Source organism: Microcaecilia unicolor, chromosome 2, assembly GCF_901765095.1.
Source record: "Microcaecilia unicolor chromosome 2, aMicUni1.1, whole genome shotgun sequence".
NCBI lineage: Eukaryota > Metazoa > Chordata > Amphibia > Gymnophiona > Siphonopidae > Microcaecilia > Microcaecilia unicolor.
This window is the reverse complement of record NC_044032.1, coordinates 421,797,830-421,816,711: the sequence shown is the minus strand read 5'-3', so window position 1 is coordinate 421,816,711 and position 18,882 is coordinate 421,797,830. Positions and strand designations below refer to the sequence as shown.

The following is an 18,882-nucleotide window of genomic DNA, read 5'->3' as shown; positions in this document are numbered from 1 at the left end:
CCCGCTGAGACCGGGTGGTGGTTTGAGATCGACGGGAGAGCCGGAGTTGGTGATCTCCGAGGCTGCAAGTGGCCCTGTTGTTTTTTCGACGCCAGATGGAAATACATCAGATGAGAGGGCGGGAGGTACTGAACCCTCGCCCTCCCCCATCATGGCTCCACCACCTGTGGGTATCGGCGCTACTACAAGACCAGCAGTCGTTACCCTAGAGGCCCTTTGGGACGCTATCCAAGCATTGAATTCGTCCTTGCTTCAGGCTTCAACTTCTTTCAATTCTGAAGTAAAGGACCTTAAACAACAACAACATACCATGGAATTGAAGGTTAAAGAGCAAGAAGACAAGAGTGAGTCAAATTCACTTGAGATTAAGAAAATGCAAACAATTGTTGGTAATTTAGTGACTGACAGAGATAATGCTCAAAGAAAAATTGAATATTTTGATAACCAACTTAGGAGGAATAACTTAAGATTTTTGAACTTTCCTAAGAGTCCCTTAACACCTCCAATGGAATGTTAAAAAAGTATTTTACTGATATATTAGGAATTCCAAAGGAAGCTATACCTCCAATTGTAAAGGTGTATTATATCACAGGAGCCAAAACTTCATTTGTGGAGGCTCCAGCAAACTTAACACAATTCCTTGAAACGTCCTTAGAAACCATTACAGAACACACGACTCTCCTTGCATCCTTTGCCTTCGAAACTGATAGAAATAATATACTTAGGTTATATTTCAGAGTTATGTTGCTTCAGTTTTTTGGTTCAAGGTACAAGTTTTTCCAGACATCAGTAAATCTACTCAGAGAAGAAGGAGAGAATTTCTGGGACTTAAGCCCCGGATTCTTGCATTAGGTGGAACTTTTAAGCTAAAATTTGCATGTAGATGTCTTATTTCCTTAAGAATGGCTTATTATGTATTCTTTGATCCAGAAAAGTTGAAACAGTTTATAATAGCAAAGGAAAGCGGTGGCGAATCTGCTTCGAGAGCAACCGAAGTTAGCCAAAACCGCAGGCAGAGATCTAGCTCTTACTCTCTCATTGTATTTAGAGAATTTTTTTTCTCTCTTTTACTTTTTCACAATCAATTACCTTGTATCTTGATCAATATTGTGGTCTAAGTAACAATGACATTGCTATTTACCCTTGACTATGTAAATGATAGTGAAGGAGTATGTTAATTTTTCTTTTTTTATTGTATTTCCTGATTTTCTGACATTTATTTTTATATGAATGTATATTTTGAAACTCATAAATAACAAAAATTAAAAAAAAAAAGTTGCTAAAAATTGCATGCACAAATTCGGGTGCATGCCCAATTTGTGTGTGCAATTTAACTGAATAAAGAGCCAATTAGCACCAATCATTGGCTTCTTAACAAGCAAACATTGGTGCTAATTGGATGTAAGTAAAATTTACGTATGTAAATTTAGGCGCAGGTCCAAAAAGGGGACACGACCATGGGAGGGTCATGGGTGGATCAGGGGCATTCCCACAATTTATGCTTCTTGTTATTGGGTATCTGCATCTAATTTAGCTATGGGATTTACACCAAGGTTTTATTGGTGTAAATGGTCATGCCTAAATGTAGTTGCAGTTCCTGGCACTAAGTGCTATTATTTCTGTGCTGATTTTTTAGGCACTATTTATAGAATTTATTTCTATATTTAGAACTGTATATGGATATTCAGTAGGTCTACACATATGAAGGGAAATTCTCTAATATAGGTGATGACATACGTAAATGTTACATATGTAAATGTTCAGGATATTAACATTTATGCACATGCTGCCTAGGTTCTATTCTGCAAATACCTGCTTAACTAGCAGAGCATGAATTTACAAGAGAGTTTATTCAGGGGTGGAGCATGGGCAGAACATAGGCAGGGCTCCCATTCACATGTGTACTTTATAGAATACTGTAACTTATGCACTTTCTTGCTGCAGTTAGGTGCATGCACTTAAACCTGCTCTATGACTGGCATAAGTTGTAGGCGCATTGATATCCTGTTACACTAATATTCTATAATGGAACCTGGGAGCTTAGTAGATTGGTGAGGCAAGATTTCCCTTCACTAAGCTCCCAGTATTATACTGTAGTATTATACTCACAGTAGAAGCCACTTGCTCGGATATCTGTGTGCATCTCTACTGGGAGCCTTTCTGCATCTGAGCCCTAGAGACAACGCTTTCCCATAAATAGTCTGAGAGAAAGACAATATCACCCACAGAAATGCAGTACTAGGGTTGCCAACTGGCCAGCCCTACCATGAAGTGACTGTGATTTTCGCACATGGCCATGAGTTTTGGCTGTACTTTTCAGCTCCTACTGACATAGATAAATGAGGTCCCAAAACAATTCTCTGGACATGGACTTGCCTCCCTCCACCTTCCTCTCTGACTACCCCTGATTGCCAGCTATCAGGTAAACGTGCTAATCTGGCCTTTATTTTGCCCCATTACATGCATGGCTTTGTAGTTCTGATTTCCCTATCCCATTGCTTTTCCTCATAAAATTAAAACCAAAAGCCAATGAATTGGGGTGGGACACCGGGGCCATGATCCAACCAATATTTTGACCAATACAGCATCACCAACTAACACAGTTGAAGATGGGACTAGGAATTGGTTTGTTTAGCCCTCTAACAAAAAAAGTACTTCACTGCCCATGGTCAAAACTACCAGACTCATGCATGCCAAGGGGCAAAAGCAGCCTGTTTGGGTTGCTAATGCAACCCTAGTCCACCACACACATACACTAAGAAGCATGTGGAAGATAGAGCAAGTTCCACCTGCAAGGTGAGCAGCAGCTGATTGGGCAAAGGGGAGCTGGAGGCTCCTGATTGGTCAGAACCCCTGGAGGAAGCTGGTCAGCTGCTAAGTGAAGTTGGGCACAGGTGTATGGGAGGACTAGGGCTCAATGAGCTGTTGCTGACGTGTAATCTGCATGGGGTCCACAGCAGGTTCCCAGTTTAAGGTAGGTAGGCAGGCAAGAAGGACTCTCCCTGTGCTGTCACCAGTAGTGGCCCTGATCCTGAATTTGAAGTGCCCCTGGGCTGCATAGGAACAAGAAAGCAGGTAAGCGCAAGTGTTTGGGGGGCACTGTCCCCTGGGGTTTACAGAGACCAGGCCTGTAGTACCCCCACCTCCCAAATGCAGCACTTTATTTATATCTACAGTGTTGGGGAGGGGGGGGGGGGGGGGGGGGAGCTCTCATACCCACTGAGCTGGAAATATGAAAGAAGCAGGAGGAAATAGCCAGGTAAAAATATTCTGATTATACTATAAAAGTTCTTTATAGAGAGAACTTATAGAATCAAATAATATTGTAAAGTGTTTTATTTCTATAAGAATGAGTATAAGCGCCTTATCCAATAGTATAGTAGGCTAATACTTCACAGGATGTAGCATTCATTTGAAGGGCACGGGATGAGATTGATCCTTCTATTTGAGCTCGGGGGAGGATTATTTTAGTTTTTCTCCTGATGGTTCTTTATGCACCACTTACTTGGCACAGTGGGGGCACTTATTGAAAATAAGTTGCCAGGTGTAAAAAAATATGGACACAGGTGAGAAGGCAAGCACCCCACTGCTTCTGGGGCATAGGGGGTTTAAATGCGGAGAACAGGGTGGCCGGGATCTACCGGGGGATCGGCTTTTCTCAACTAAATTATCTTCTACGTGAAGAGGGGGAGGAAGATATTTAATTAACATGCTGCGAAGCAACTAAGAGTAAACAAAGCATGTAAAAAAGCGAACGCAAAGAAACAGCCACGTGTTTACATGTTTTATTTTATGGTTTTCGGTCCCTGCACACACACACAGGTCAGTTCAGTTAGCCGCAAAGCTCGCGGCCACACCACACAATTTAAACGAGAGGAGAAAGAGAAGAGAACGGAACGCATTGTTGTCCGCAACCGCTTAACTTCTAGCAGAATTCCTTCCCCCCCCCCCCTTTTTCATTGGTCGACAGGGCACGAAAGGGGCGGGGAGAAGGAGTGTTAAAAGCGGTTGGCTGTGAGAGTCGCGACTCGACGCGACGCACCGCACGCATTTGCAGAGAGTAATAGGTCCCCCCGGATGTGGGGATTATTCTACTCGGCGAGATAAAACGGCTCGTGGAACGCGGGAGACGTTCTAGTTTGAATTTGCTGCAAATAATTTTCTACGCGTACTGGTGTCTTCCGTGTTTTTTTTTGAAGCTGAGCTTGTTTGTGAGGTCGAAGCCTTGTAAAGCTGCTGTAGGATGGTAATCAGCAAAGAGTTTTTTTTTTTGGGGGGGGGGGGGGGGAATGCAGGTTTTTTTTAGGGCAAGCGGTGGGAGGTAGTCGTAGGTGGCGTGGAAGCCTTGCGGATAGCTCTTATGGTGGCGTCCTTGTGTCTTGTCTCTGGAAGTAGCGGTCAGTGGCAGAGTGCACTGCAGTATTAGTAGATTCTTCTTTATGGTGTTGTGTTAACTTACTAACCTTGTGCTTTTTTTTTTTCCTCCTCTTGTGCTAGGCTGGAGGCAAGGCAGGAAAGGACTCTGGAAAGACGAAGACCAAAGCGGTTTCCCGCTCGCAGAGGGCCGGCCTGCAGGTCAGTGATGGGGGCGGGCTCGTGCGCGCTTGCTTGCTTGCTTTGTGGTCTCCATCAGAAAAACGCTGTCGCTTGCTTTTAAGGACATGCAGTATTGCGTTTATGGGCTCTTTACTGTTTTTGTAGGAGCCATGCGTTTAACATGTTTCTTGGCTTCATTTATTCGTTTATTGCAGTTCCCTGTAGGTCGTATTCACAGGCACTTGAAGTCGCGGACTACCAGCCACGGACGTGTGGGGGCTACGGCGGCGGTGTACAGCGCGGCCATCCTGGAGTATCTCACAGCTGAGGTGAGGATTGAGGAAGATCGTTGAAATGTGCGCGGGGGAGGGGGGATGTTGAAGTGTATGGTGTGCCTTTAGGAGGTATTTCTCTAATGCCCCAGGACGGCATGGCACATACAAACTTTACGATCCTTTCATGCATAAATCAAATTGAGAGGGGGTAGGGAAAGGCTGGGCTCATATAAGGGAGGAGTAGATCTAATGGAGTGTGTGGGGGGACTGTTGCAGGGATGGGAGAGCAGTTTTGTTCTGCTAGTTTCTATACTGGAGAACCTGGAACTGCTTTTCCTAGGTGAAATGCATTGGGCCATTTATTTGTGGCATGGAGTACTTTTTAACCCCCTAGTGTGATGTGGCCCACTTTCAAACCCTTTTCACGGATTCTTCCTCTACCTGCTATGCCAAGTGTGATACCCTTTAATTAAAGTTTTGGACAGTTATATTGTCCCTAGTTATATATTTATTTATTTTTCCCTAACCTCTGGGTTGGAAAGAGACACTGCCTAGCAAGCCTGGTGTGACTGTCTTCTGTTAGGTGACTCCTTTCAAATGTGTTTTAAACACTGAATGGTGAGTTTGTGGTTGATTCAAATCCTTTGATTAAAAACATTTTATCCTTTTGGTGATTAAAACAGGAAATGATGGAAGTTGAGCAAACTGGGTAGGTCATATGGTGCAGAACTTTCTTGAAAGGAGAGAAGAAACATGCCCCATACTTTCTTGAATTCAGATGGCCCTCTCACTATCTCCCCAGGGAGGCTTTCACCCATCACCATGTCTATTTAAATTGAGTCTACTCTCATGTTCTTCCTATGCTTCCTAGTTCTAAACATAACATAGTAGATGACGGTAGAAAAAGACCTGCATGGTCCATCTAGCTACAGATTTCTTTCACCTCCTGTATATCTGTGCTACAGAGGTATCTGTCCTCAACCTGCCTTCCAAATTATACATGGAAACAAAGCAGATCAATCAGTAGTACAGTTCAAAATTTTATTATGAAATATCCTGATAGACTTTCACCCACAAGGGCTGCACCAGGGGCTTGAATGTGATGCAAGCTAAAGCAAAACAGCAGGGCAAAAAAAACCAGCAGATAGACTTTTTTCCAAGATAGTCTGTAGATATGCTCCAAAGGTTGACAGTGTATGGTCACGCTCATCAAGTACACTAGAGGTACCATTGCCTTTTTACCTGTTGTCTATATTACCCATGTACTCAAGCTTTCTGCTCAAGATAAGATACTTGCATCTCCATGTCCTGCTTTCATGCACAGTATTTCATGCCCTGTACTTCTCCCTTCACTTTTATGTAGCTCAAATGCATGACTCTATAGTTTTCTCTGCTGTATCTTAACTGCCAAATTCTAGACCACTTCTCAAATTTCACTCAGTTCCTTCCCCCTCCATGTTAACACCTTCCAAGGTGTTTCCTTCACTGCAGACTATTGTAAAAAAGCAAACCTTTCTGACAGGCCTTCCACAGTATTGCTTACAACAGCATTTCCCAAACTGTGCGCCACGGCACCCTGGTGCGCTGCAGCTACCTCTCTGGGGTACCGCAGCAAATCCCAACCTCCCTCCTGCCCGAACCGCTACTACAAACAGCGGCAGAAAAACAATAACAGCCTTCAGGCATGTGCTGTCGGTTCTGCTGGTCCTCTGCCCCCGGAACAGGAAGTTGATGGAGACCTGGGGGGGGGGGGGGGTGCCGTGAAAAATTGCTCTGACACAAAAGGTGCTGTGAACTAAAAAGTTTGGGAACCACTGCCTTGTAAACATTACTTCTGCTGGAATTCTGTGCCAAAAAAAATCAAAATTCTGCGCGGAACTTAGATTCTGCACATTTCTTATAACTTACAGCCCCCCCCCCCCCCCCAAAAAAAAAGCTACAATGAGGAGCTGCATTAAGCATCTCTTTGAGGCAGGGAAGAACTCCACTTTTTTCTGTCTGCTATTGCTGCTGAGACTTCCTGTGGCAGCCTCACAAGATTACTGCAGCCATTTTGGTGGGGTTGTGCCCCTGAAGAGACCACTAGGGGGTGTTAAGGTAGGCTCAGAGGCAGGCCAGCCAGCATTCCTGCTGTACTACAGGGGGAGGGGGGTAAGGAGGCAAATCCCTTCTGTGCAGTCCTGCAGAATTCCACAAGGAGTATAATATTTCAAAGAAATTGACCAAGGCCACACTTCTGGAAACACTTTCTTCAGATTGAACTTCATTTACTACTAGCCTTTTTGGCCATCCACTCAGCCAGTCTTTAACAGTCACTTAAAACCAATATTAATGATGCTGAGAAATGGCCTTGTATATATTGCAATCTTTTGAGTACTCAATTTGTCAAAACACATTGCAAGACATTGACATCACATAGTAATCCTATATAATAGTTCTCACCTCCAATGTTCTAGTGTGCCTGGGACTGTGGCTCCCTCGGAGGTGATCTGCTAGGCAGTTTAGAATGCGCTGTCAGTGATGTCACTGACAGCTGATTCCCAGGCTAGGGGAGGAGTATTTCCCTACTCCTCCCCCTGCCTGGGAAACAGCTGTCAGTGCGCCCCTGCCCTGCAAAACCGCGAGCCAGTTTCCCTACTCCTCCCCCTGCCTAACTAGCAGCTCTCAGTGCCCCCCCCCTTGGCGCAACACCCAAGACCCCCCCTTTCTCGGGCACATCAACTCCCTCGCCATCCGCAGCCGCCAATACTAACGCTGTCCGGCCGCTGCTGCTTCTGTGGACCAGCAGCGGCCGGTAAAAGAAAAAAGCCAAAAAAAATTTTTTACCTGAAACGCGGCTCCGTAGACAACCATCTGGCATTGGCTGTCGTCACTGCAGCCGCTCCTCCTCTCCCTTCCATGTCACTGCCCCTGCAGGAAGACCCCGGAGGGGTGCAGCGACGTCAGAGGGGAGAGGAGGAGCGGCTGCAGAAATGACAGCCAATGCCAGATGCCTGTCTACGGAGCCGTGTTTCAGGTTTAAAATCTTTTTTCTTTTTGTACCGGCCGCTGCTGCTCAACAGGAGATGCAGCAGCGGCCGGACAGAGTTAGTATTGGCGGCTGAGGGGGGGGGGGTAGGGGCTTGGGTGATGCGCTGGGGGGGTAGGGGTTTGGGTGATGGGGGGAGGGGAGGGTCGCTTGACATGGGTGGCTGCAGGGGGAGAGGAGAGTCGCTGCACATGCATGGCTGCAGGAGCAGAGGGTTGGTGGGGAGGGGGTCCTGAGACCAGATGGGTGGCTGCAGGGGGGGGGGGCAGGGGAGACAGGAAGGACGCTGCGGGGGGGATTACCTTGCTAGCGCCCGTTTCATTGCCTACCGAAACGGGCCTTTTATACTAATATCGGATAAAGTCCTGTACAGTCCACCCAGTCTGCCCAACAAGATATAGTATGTTATGTTACTACATACTTTTTACTTGGTCTTGATTTTGTCCTTGCCACTTTCAGGACACTTACTATAGAAGTCTGCCCAGCACTGACCTTGTTCTGTAGTTACTGAAGCTGTCCAGACAAAGTCAGATCAGACTGAAGAAGTCTGCCTAGCACTGGCTTTACTTACTAATTACTAGTGTTGCCATCTAATCACTGTTAAGCTTGTTGGTGTTCCATGCCTTCTACACAGGGTTCCTTTTTGTTTATCCAACATTCTCATCTCCACATGTGGGAGGGCATTCCAGCCATCTACCACCCTCTCTGTGAGTACTTTGACACTATTTGAGTCGTTCTTCCCCCCCCCCCCCCCAACCCGGCAATTCATAGCCTCTTGTGGAGACAGCTTCCAGAATGGCTTATATTGCCTGTCATATGTGCTAGTTTCTGCTTGAAATCTTTAGGCACCAACTCCGAAGTAGTTTCAGTTCAGAAATTTGTAATCAAAAGTACTCAAGCTTTGTCTTGTCTTTGTGCTATTGCTATTTAAGGGAACCCAATCTTGGGTGTTGGAATTCATTTCTTCTAGGTTCTTGAGCTAGCAGGAAATGCATCAAAAGACCTGAAAGTGAAGCGTATCACTCCTCGCCATTTGCAGCTTGCTATTCGAGGTGATGAAGAATTGGATTCCCTCATTAAGGCAACAATTGCTGGTGGTGGTAAGTAATAAGACTAACACTTCCCAGAATGTTTAACAGTTCTAGACGTTATCTAATACTTGTATATTCATGTTTTGTACTTGGTAGGAAGTTGATTTTTATCTAGTCATGGTAATTGAAGTCTTGATGTAGAGAACATTTCTAGTTTTAAAATGTTCTTTATATACTACTAGTAAAAAAAGGCCCGTTTCTGGAACGAATGAAACGGGCGCTAGCAAGGTTTTCCTAGGAGTGTGTATGTTTGAGAGAGAGAGAGAGCCAGAGTGAATGTGCGGGTGTGTGACTGTGTGACAGTGTGTGTGTGACAGGGCCCCCTCCCCTGTTCCTAATGCCCCTCACCCCGTTCCCTCCCCTCCTTTTCCTCCTCCTTCCCACACTTTGGGTTCCTTAAGGCTTTCAAAAGTCTATGTACCCCTGTGGCCCAAACGCCCAGTATCCGGATACCCCACCGCTTTCCTCCTCACCCCTCCCCCAAGATGTAATACTTTCACGTCCTTCATTTTTTTTTAAAGTGTCCTATCTACCCTGTGTCCAAATGCCTGGCATTCAGATTGTGTGTCCCCCCCCGAACACTTTTGGTTCCTTCAGTCTTTTAAAACTCTCCTATGTACCTTGTGTACTAATGGCCAGCATTGAGATTGTTTTCCTGTCCCAAATTTGCATGTCTTTCAGTCATTCACAACTTCCCCCCCCCCCCCCCCCTCCAGTTTAACACTTTCGTTTTGTTCAGTCTTTTAAAACTCTCCTATCTACCCTGTGTCCTAATGGCCAGCACTGATTGTTTTGCTTTGCCAAATTGTCTGTCACTGAGGTCAGTGCGTGCCTGCCTAGCAGACCACTTCCGGCAGGCACATCCTGTTGGAGGTGAGAATTATTATTTAGGATCCTGTTCATAGTGCTTATTGAAGTATTCTATATTTCATAAGTCAAGATGACTAGGGCTGCTATGAGCAGTGCAGCACAAGTTGTTTAACATGCTGCTACTTGGAACAAATTCAATTTGCAAATGCATTTGAGGGAGAAATTTATAGAACAAGCCCCCTCCCCCACAAAATTGTCTAAGACTAACTCAGTTGATTCTAGTTCTTGAGGACATTGGCAGAACAGTATTCATATTGAGCTTTCAGCTTTCATTTTGAAATGACTGACATTCTAATCAATAGCTGTTAAGTTTTCTGCTAAATCTGTTTAAGGTTCTGTAACTTTTTTTTCCTCTGCAGGTGTTATTCCACACATCCACAAGTCACTGATTGGCAAGAAAGGACAGCAGAAGACAGTTTAGTGGTGGTGGATTTCTTTTATCCTAAAATTAATTTGCAGTTGCCCAATGTCTGTAATTCTAGTGGACTGCCTCAAAAACACAGCTTTGCCTTTTGTAATTGATTTGAGAAGTTTGATTATCTAGCATCCAAATTCATGGTTTAAAGTTTAACCTGTATTTATTGTGGCTTCAAAGAAGCTATTTGGTTGCGTTTTTAATTAAGGTTTTAATTGTAATGCAGAAGTTTAAAATTGCTGAATCTTTTTGTACAGATATGTATTCTCTGGTCTCAATAAATGTCAGATCTAAGATTTTACTTTTTGTATTCATGGGGAATATTTTCATTAACATAGTACCATAAGCTCTTAAACTTTATCATGTCTCTGATTTAAAGTACGGACCTTATACTTGTAGTTCTAATGACTTTATGGAATTGGATTGAGCACAGACTAAAATTGCCACAACTATTTTCCCAATAACTACCAAAGTAACAAAAAGCTTTGGGAGCAACTCCGCTCAATTATCTCTCTATATAAAACGCACCTCCAACGTTCTAATGAAGCCTCACTCAATGTTCTAAAAGTGAGGTGCCAGAGATCAATTTTCCTCCTAGTGTCTGCCCCGCCCACGCGTTAAATGTGATGGCATCAAGGGCGGGACACTGAACGAATGGCACCGCCAACCCCTTGCTACGCGACCGCCAAACTGTTGCCACGCAACCAAATGCATCGTAAACGAACCAATGAAAACCAACTGAAGCAGAATAAAGGAGGAGAAAGAACAGCGCAATCACTGATGCCTGTGCTACTTCTCCAAGTATGTAATGCCTACATCACTAACGGCTCTCACAGCGCTCCGGCCCCAATGAACGCCTCAACCAGCTGCCACAGCCACTCCACCGGTGGAATGGGACTCAAGGAACAGACGCTCAGCACATGTTGCCACCCCTACACCCACACCCTGAAAACACTGCACCCGCTCGCAGCAGCACTTCACTCCCAGGGACGTGCCCAATCGTCCCCGGGAGTACAAAAACTATGCGCTGGCTATCGCAGCACTCCACAAAGAACCGGCCCCTGACAACACCTCACACGTCCAAAACCAACAACACTCCTCCAAGAACCGGCCCCCGGCACTGCCTCACCTGTCGGAAAAAGCAAACGGAACATCCAGCCCCGCTCGGGGACCTACACAATCGTCCCAGAGTACAAAAAAAAAATCGCCCCACCAAAAAAGATCCACCCTACAAAATATCGTCACAGCAGTAAAAAAAAAAGGGAAATGCCCAAAGCGTTTCAGCAAATTTATCTAACCACCCAGCAAAAACTTTAAAAGAACCCCCTTCAAAAAATTGGCACAGCTGCAGCAAAATAAAAGGGAAATGCCCAGAGCCTTACAGCAACTGCATTTAACAATCCAGCAAAAACCAACACTCCTGCCCACACACTCTCTCATCAGACAGAAGGAGGGGAAGGGAAGAAAAAGAGGGGGTCATGGAACTTACAACTACACACACAGACACACTGTAACTCTCTGACAAACACACTTTCATACTCAGTCACTCATACACACACAATCTCTCCAATACACTCCGACACAGTCACACTCTCTCTCTCTCCACACAACAGCAATAGGAAAGAAAAAAACCCCAAGCAAACTCCTGTAACACAAAGGCTGACTCCCCTACAAACAAACAAGGTACACTGTGACACACTCTCCACAAACGCGCGTTTTCCTTTACGTCACTAACAGCTTGCTGGGTTTATACCACAGTTTGGTGTTGCTGGGTTCTCTTTCCCTGATGAAGCCCCAGTTGGCGAAACGGGACCGTTGGGGAGGCCCGTAATCAAAGCAGCAAACAAGCTAAGTAACTGTGGTTTTTGTTTAGCTGTGACATATGGTATTTATAGGCATTGGATGCTAGAAGCGCATGTATGAAACATTCAGGAGGAGGTTGGTGTTAGAGGACCAGTGATTACATTAATGTGACTATATTGTTACGATCTTATTGATCAGAAAGTGGCACGAGTCTGAGGTCCTCTCCCCCTCCATGATCAATATTCATATCCCACAACTTATTGCCTTTTTCCGCTATTTTTGAGCTGTTATTTCACAATTATTTTCCTCCATAAATTCATGGAAGCCGACACTTCTAAAGGGCAAGTTACCCTGTAGTATCCTCTATGGCTCCCTTCCAGAAAGAATGAATACTCCTGGGGCAATTCTCCATGGAAGTTTGTTTCCACATTATAAAGACCTGGTCTTGACATTCACATCTTCAACCCTTGCCACTTTCTTCCGTTTCTGAAATGACATGTGCTGTTTCCTCTTTCTCCTCCAAACTCTGCCCACAGAACACAAATGCAAAATACATAGTTCACCAAAAACTATACATATATTAACCTAAACCCACATCAATAGAAAGATATGCATTTCCTCCTATACAGTACAAAATATAAAGATAAAACATGCCAGAGATGGTGTTAGGGGGTTGCAACTAGGACATCTTCCCCCTGGTCAGAGCCCTAAGACTATCCCTATCCCCTCCACCTGTCCAGTATCTGTGTCCCTATGCGGGCCCCTCCCCTCAATGAGTCCAGCATCTCACTTCTGTGTTCCTGTTCTCCCTAGCATGTTCCTTCTGTGTCCCTATATCCCCTCCCTTCCTCTCCTGCAAGTTCAGCACCTATCTCCCTGCCAGCCCCCTTCCCCCAATGGTTCAGTACCTCCAGCTCCCCCTTTAGGTCTAGCAACCCCCTCCCACCTTTCCAGTGCCCCCTCTCTGGGGGTACCTATAACCAGTCCCTCCAAATGACACACTGATTAAAATTTGTAGCAAAATTAATTTGAATTTATTCCATTATTGTGTACATCCATATGCTGTACAAGCTGGCATGTTTGAAAATTTAAGTGGGATCCAATAAAAATGGTGCAAAAGTAGATCACAGGTTTTGTTGCTTTTGAGGCTCCCTATCCCCACAGTTGAGTATCTGAGCTTCCCTCCCTTCAAGTCTTGTGTGGCTGTCTTCTGTTTCCTGTAGTGAGCCAAGGTTCTTCCCCCCCCCCCCCCCCCCCCCCCCCCCCAAGTAGCTATGCCACTGGAACAAGCTACAGTGGAGAAGGATGCTGATAAGGGACCTGAGGCCAAGTTTTGGAAGCCGGTTGCTAGTTTAACAACCGGCTCCCAAAAGTTCTTTAAAAAAATGAACAGCTCATGTAAGTCGGCTCCACTCACTGCTGCCTGGCTGCATAAGGTAAAGCTACTTGGGGGGTGGGGAGGAGGGGAAAGGCAGGCATGGAGATGCTGGACCAGGAATGGTAACCAGCTTTTTTTTTTTAATCGCAAATCCCTGTCCTTGTCATCTCTCCTCAGGGGCAGTGCAGGGTCTACTGGACCACAAGTACAAATCCATTGTGATCTGGTGAATACCCTCCTTCCCTGTACCTTAAAACAAATCTCTGGTGGTTGGGTGGACACTTCCTCCCTGAAACGGGGCAGGAGCAACACCTCCGCCCCTGTGGGCCTGCCTCAAAATGGTAAACCCAGCCCCTGCCTGGTATATACAGGGAGGGGCTAAGCAGAACAGTGTGTTCTTCCTTGTGCTTAGCCCTTCCCTATATGTCCCAGAATGCACCAGGCAGGGTCTAGGTTTCCTATTTTGAGGAGGCAGGCCCACAGGGGAGGAGGTGTTGCTCCAAGCACCTGGCATTTGTGCTTTGGCAAGCTTTCAAATGCAGTTGACAGCTTTGAGTTAGTGACAGAAAGGTGGATCTATGTACCTCATTTGCATGTGATCCCCTATGTGCATAGGTCACGGTTTGTGACTTGGTTAGTTTTATTGCAGCACCTGTAAGTAATGGGTGCCTTGGCCCAAGTTGGGAATGACTGCTCTATCTGTTCCAATTACTCTAGGATTGTACCTCATTCCAATAGCAGGTGCAGTTCCCTGGGCTAGTACTCAACCCAGTCTGGTTTTCTGGATCTCCATGATGAACATGTATGGGATAGATTTGTATGCAAATCTCTCATATGCATTGTGGATGTCTTAAACTCAACTGACTGGGTTGGGAACCACTACCCTATGTATCTCCTAATATCATACACAGGCCCTATGATTTTGCTGGTTCCACTAAGTTCATCATGCTCTCATTCACCTGCCCTTCCTACATAGGAGGAATAAAGTGGGCTCCCTGTCCATTGCTATATAGCCATTGTAGGGTATTCCTGTACTGACACTTGCTATCCTCTTATGGACTGGCTAAGACATATTGTTTCCAAGAGTGTCTACTGTCTTCCCCCACACCCCCTTCTTGCTCAAGCATCACAGGAGCAGGTAGAAGAATGTTTATAGCCATTTTCCTACAGAAGATTTCTATAATACTATACGTAATTGCTGTTCATGAAGCAGGAAACAAGTGTTATGTTCAAGCTGTCCCCTAATCTTGTAGAGCACCTACAAAAGAAGTTTGTCATCCGATTGCACCAGCTCAGATACTGTTCCATTCTAGCTACAGCTGTGGCCTGTTTTCAAATATTAATATACTCCAGGACACAATCTGACACAACTACCGCTGCATTCAGTTGTCTCTGAATTAGCAATAAAAAGGATCAAATCACAATTCAATGTGCTGCTTGCTGCTTTTACGCTGCAACTTCGGGAGTGGAGTGTAAGTGAGCCAGCCCGCCCGCCCGCCCGCCCGCCCATCTAGTCCATTCCAAGGAAGGAAGCGATTTGGTTTCCATTCCCCCGTGCAGCCGTCGCTGTTCACTCAAAACACAGGGCAAGCAAATCTGTGAGCTGCTGCATCCACGTTGTTCTTGTGGGGGTGGGGGAGATGCCGGATAGAATGGGGAAAGGGATTGAAAGAAACAGGATGGGCAGGGGAGAGAGGAGAATTACCGGACAACAGGGATTGATGGAGGGGGCAGGGGAGAGAGGAAATTTGCTGGAGATGGATGGAGGAGAAGGCAGGGGAGAATGGGGAGTTGCTGGACATGGATGGATGAAGAGGAGGGCAGGGGAGAGAATAGAAATTGCTGGACATTGAGCGGAGGGCAGGGGAAGGAGAAAAATTGCTGGACATGGATGGAGGGGAAAGGGGAGAGAGGAAATTTGCTGGGTATGGATGGAGGAGAGGGCAGGGGAGAATGGAGAGTTGCTGGACATGGATGGATGGAGGGGAAGGCAGGGGAGAGAGGAGAATTGCTGAACATGGATGGATGAATGCAGAGGACATTTGCTGGATATGGGTGGATGGAGGAGAGGGCAGGGGAGAATGGAGAGTTGATGGAGGGAGGGAGGGGAGAGAAGTCAGGGAGGAGATGCGCATGGATGGAGGGGAGGGAAGAGAGGAGAAATGCTGGACATGGATGGGAGTGGAGGGCAGGGAAGAGAAGGAAAAATGTTGGACAAGGGTGGGGGGGAGGGAAGACAGAGGAAGTAGAAGCACAAGGATGGAGGGGAGTGAGGAGAAATGCTGGATATGGATGGAGGGGAAACTGCTGAGTTTAAGGGCTGGTTTGGAGCACGTTGAGGGCAGACACTGAAACTCGAGGAAGGATAGGGACAGGGCTACAGATGGTAGACAAGACACATAAGGACACAGGAGGATGGTGGACATGGTGAGAGAAAAAAATATCAGATGGAAAGAAGACACTGCATAAAACAAAAGACACTGGGACCAAAGCGAATAGATCAGACAACAAAGGTAGAAAAAAGTATTTTATTCAGAATTTATTAATTGGAATATGTCAGCTTTTGGAAATGTGAATCTGTGATATTTTGCATGTAAGTTTCAATTTTTCTGGTATTGCTGCATGCTGAGTCTGACTTCTTGAGTTAACTTTCCAGTTCAGTATTTTGCCTTCATATTCTAGTTCCTTGTGTCATGTGTTTTTCATGTGTGATCAAGGTGCAATATTCTGCTAGCGTGTAGTATTTGCAACCCTTTTTGTTTTGCTTTTTTTTTTCACGAGGTAGTGTATTGGTGTTTTAGAGCCTAGTGTAATTACAGTTCTGCCTTTTCAAGCATAAGGTTGTAGCTCGTCCTGTCCTTGGAATTAGTGCTGTTATGGTTTAGTAAGGATATGAGTGTGTTTTTGCACAAGTTTGTGTATAGCATTTTGCAGTAGAGAGATTGTGGGATAATGTAATTATATTTAAAAATATCAATTTTTCCATTATGTATGTGGTTATACTGATGCAGGGCAGCTGTTAGGCATCAAGTGAATTCTAAGGCATTATTTTGTAAGATCCCAAGAGACACTACTCATACTTACATAGTGCGTGCCCACCCATATTAGCTCTGGGCCCACCCAAAATCTCAGGTCTGGCTATGCCACTGATGCCTATGATATATCAAGAGCTGCAGAAGTCTTGCTTGGGGTGTGCTGCTTGGTGTGGCTAAAAGCATCTGATTTCAGGACATGCAGGACTGCTTTGCTTAGGGAACATCTCTTTCAGGATTGAATTAGACACCATATCACAGATCAGACCAACTGTTCCACACTTTGAGAACTCTTGACTCTACTAGCTGAGCAAGCCAATTAATACAATAAGACTCCTTTACCTACTGGAGGCCTTACCATCAGTAATTCTACCTGAACCAACATCAATCCTCTAGTTCTACCCTCAGAAGCAAATGTCCAGGGAATGCAAGCAGATCACCAGCTTGAAGCTATCCATTCTCAAGCCCTTCCATAGCGTCCCACAGATCAATCCAGAGACGAGTGGGTTATGTCCCCATACCAGCAGGTGGAGACAGAGAACTTCAGAGTCTTGTCTCCACCTGCTGGTAGGGGGACATAACCCACTTGTCTCTGGATTGATCTGTTGGGACTATTGGAAAGAAAATTATCAGGTAAGAACTAATTTTACCTTTTATGTGGTGCCAGTGGGAGAAAGACTTAGTTATTTCAGTCCAGCGCAGCAATCACCTCAGCACTGGGTTCAGATTTTTTTCCTATGGGTTACCAGTTAAATTTTATCAACCACCCAATCTGATCTATACTTCCCACAAAGACCCCCCCCCCCCCCTCCCCAACCACCATCACATTCCCATCCTGATTACTGAGCTTGATGCAGTTAACAAAGTTCCCTCACCACAATGGGACAGTCTTTTACTCTAGTTTCTTCCTTATCCACCCCCCCCCCCTAAAAAAAGGAAAAAAAAACAGGAGGCCTCAGACCCATTCTCGACCTTCATTTGCTCAACACTGTCTCGGGAAAAATTCAGGACAACTTCCCTCACAACCACTGTGCCAATCATTGATACCAACAGCCTTTAATATATAGGGTGACTGATTTTACACCCATTCTGCACCTGGACTAGCTTACATATACTGTAACTTAGATCAGTTCTTTATCTCTTGCTTAACTATACAAAGAACTTGTCTTGAGCTTAGCTAACCATCAAATTATACCAACTGACTCTGTACCAAGCATCTTGTTCCCATCATATATCTGCCCTTGGTCCCTCAGCTATATGGTAAGCTGATTTGTAGAAATTCTTTAGCATTATATCTGTTAGCTGAATGTTCTAATGCATGCTTATTATGTGTATCATTAGCATTATGCTAATGTTGTATTATATTTCTGGTATTTGAATTCCAGTGCTGTTAAATGTGTATATTTTTGATAGTTTCATGGTAGTTCTAGTGTTAGGTTTCAATTTATTGTTTTCAAGTTTACCTCATTTATTGTATTTATATTTATGTGTATTCTAGGTTAAACTGTACGTACTGCACACTGCCTTGGGTGAATCTCTTCATAAAGGTAGTTAATAAATCACAATAAATAAATAAACTAGCCTCAAGGATGCATCTACCCATATCTCTGGAAGTTTCTCTACTTCAGGTCCTCAATCAACACTGCCAGTACAAGGTGTTTCCATGTAGTCTCTCATCAGCACCCAAAGTGTTTACCTAAATACATTGTAGTAGTAGTGGCACATCTATGAAGGCACGGCCATTTTTGTTCACCCCGTCTAGACAATTGGCTACAATCTATGCGTGCCAAGTATTGTCTGGCACAAACCATACAGGCTGTGCATCAAACTTTATCATTCCTAATCAACTACAATAAATCCAACCTTTCACCAACTCAGCCTCTCTAGCAGCTGCAAATGTCTGACAGTCTGCAGGCAGTTGCTGAGTTTGTCTAGCAGGCTATGCAAGGGACCTGGGATGTAAACTACATTTTCAGCTGATGTGACCTCAATTTAGTACTTAAAACCAGAAGAATTTCCACCAGTATTTTATTTCAACCAGCGGCCAATCTGGTAGGATTTCAAAATGTACAGAGAAGCAGGGGAGATGCACCCACATGGCGGGGTGATGTCATCTTTTCTGGCTCTTCCAGTAGTGGTGTTACAGTGGAAGACATTATCAGAATTGCATAGGTTGATTTCTATGCTGACTTTACTTTTTTGGACATCCAGCAGAAGAGTCAGGTGCATTCAGAAGAAATGAAGATTTAGGATGAGCCCTTGCTAAAATTAGAAGAAAACTGTGTAAAGATATAGCAGCAAATGAGGTGGACTTAATTGAAGATATGATCAGCCTAGACTAGAGAACTTAGAAAATGCTATCAGGCTTTTAAATCTGAAGTGTCAGCTATCTTTTGTGGGGAATTGTTTAAGAAATATATGAGAGATGTTTTACAAATCCCAGAGACACTGTTG

At 44.9% G+C, this 18,882-nt stretch overlaps 1 protein-coding gene across 2 annotated transcripts; it reads left to right on the top strand.

The window, feature by feature from the left end:
- The first annotated feature begins 2,912 nt into the window (after positions 1-2,912).
- On the top strand, positions 2,913-10,516 carry LOC115462524 (histone H2A.Z). Of its 2 annotated transcripts, none has more exons than XM_030192512.1 (5): positions 2,913-2,974; positions 4,498-4,575; positions 4,752-4,865; positions 8,810-8,939; positions 10,160-10,516. In XM_030192512.1, exons 1-5 carry the CDS (start codon positions 2,945-2,947, stop codon positions 10,219-10,221), a joined length of 414 nt encoding a protein of 137 aa, XP_030048372.1. In that variant the 5' UTR covers positions 2,913-2,944; the 3' UTR covers positions 10,222-10,516. The 2 variants fall into 2 exon arrangements, with proteins under 2 accessions (XP_030048372.1, XP_030048373.1); XM_030192513.1 differs by lacking the exon at positions 2,913-2,974 and adding an exon at positions 4,018-4,246.
- Positions 10,517-18,882: the final 8,366 nt, after the last annotated feature.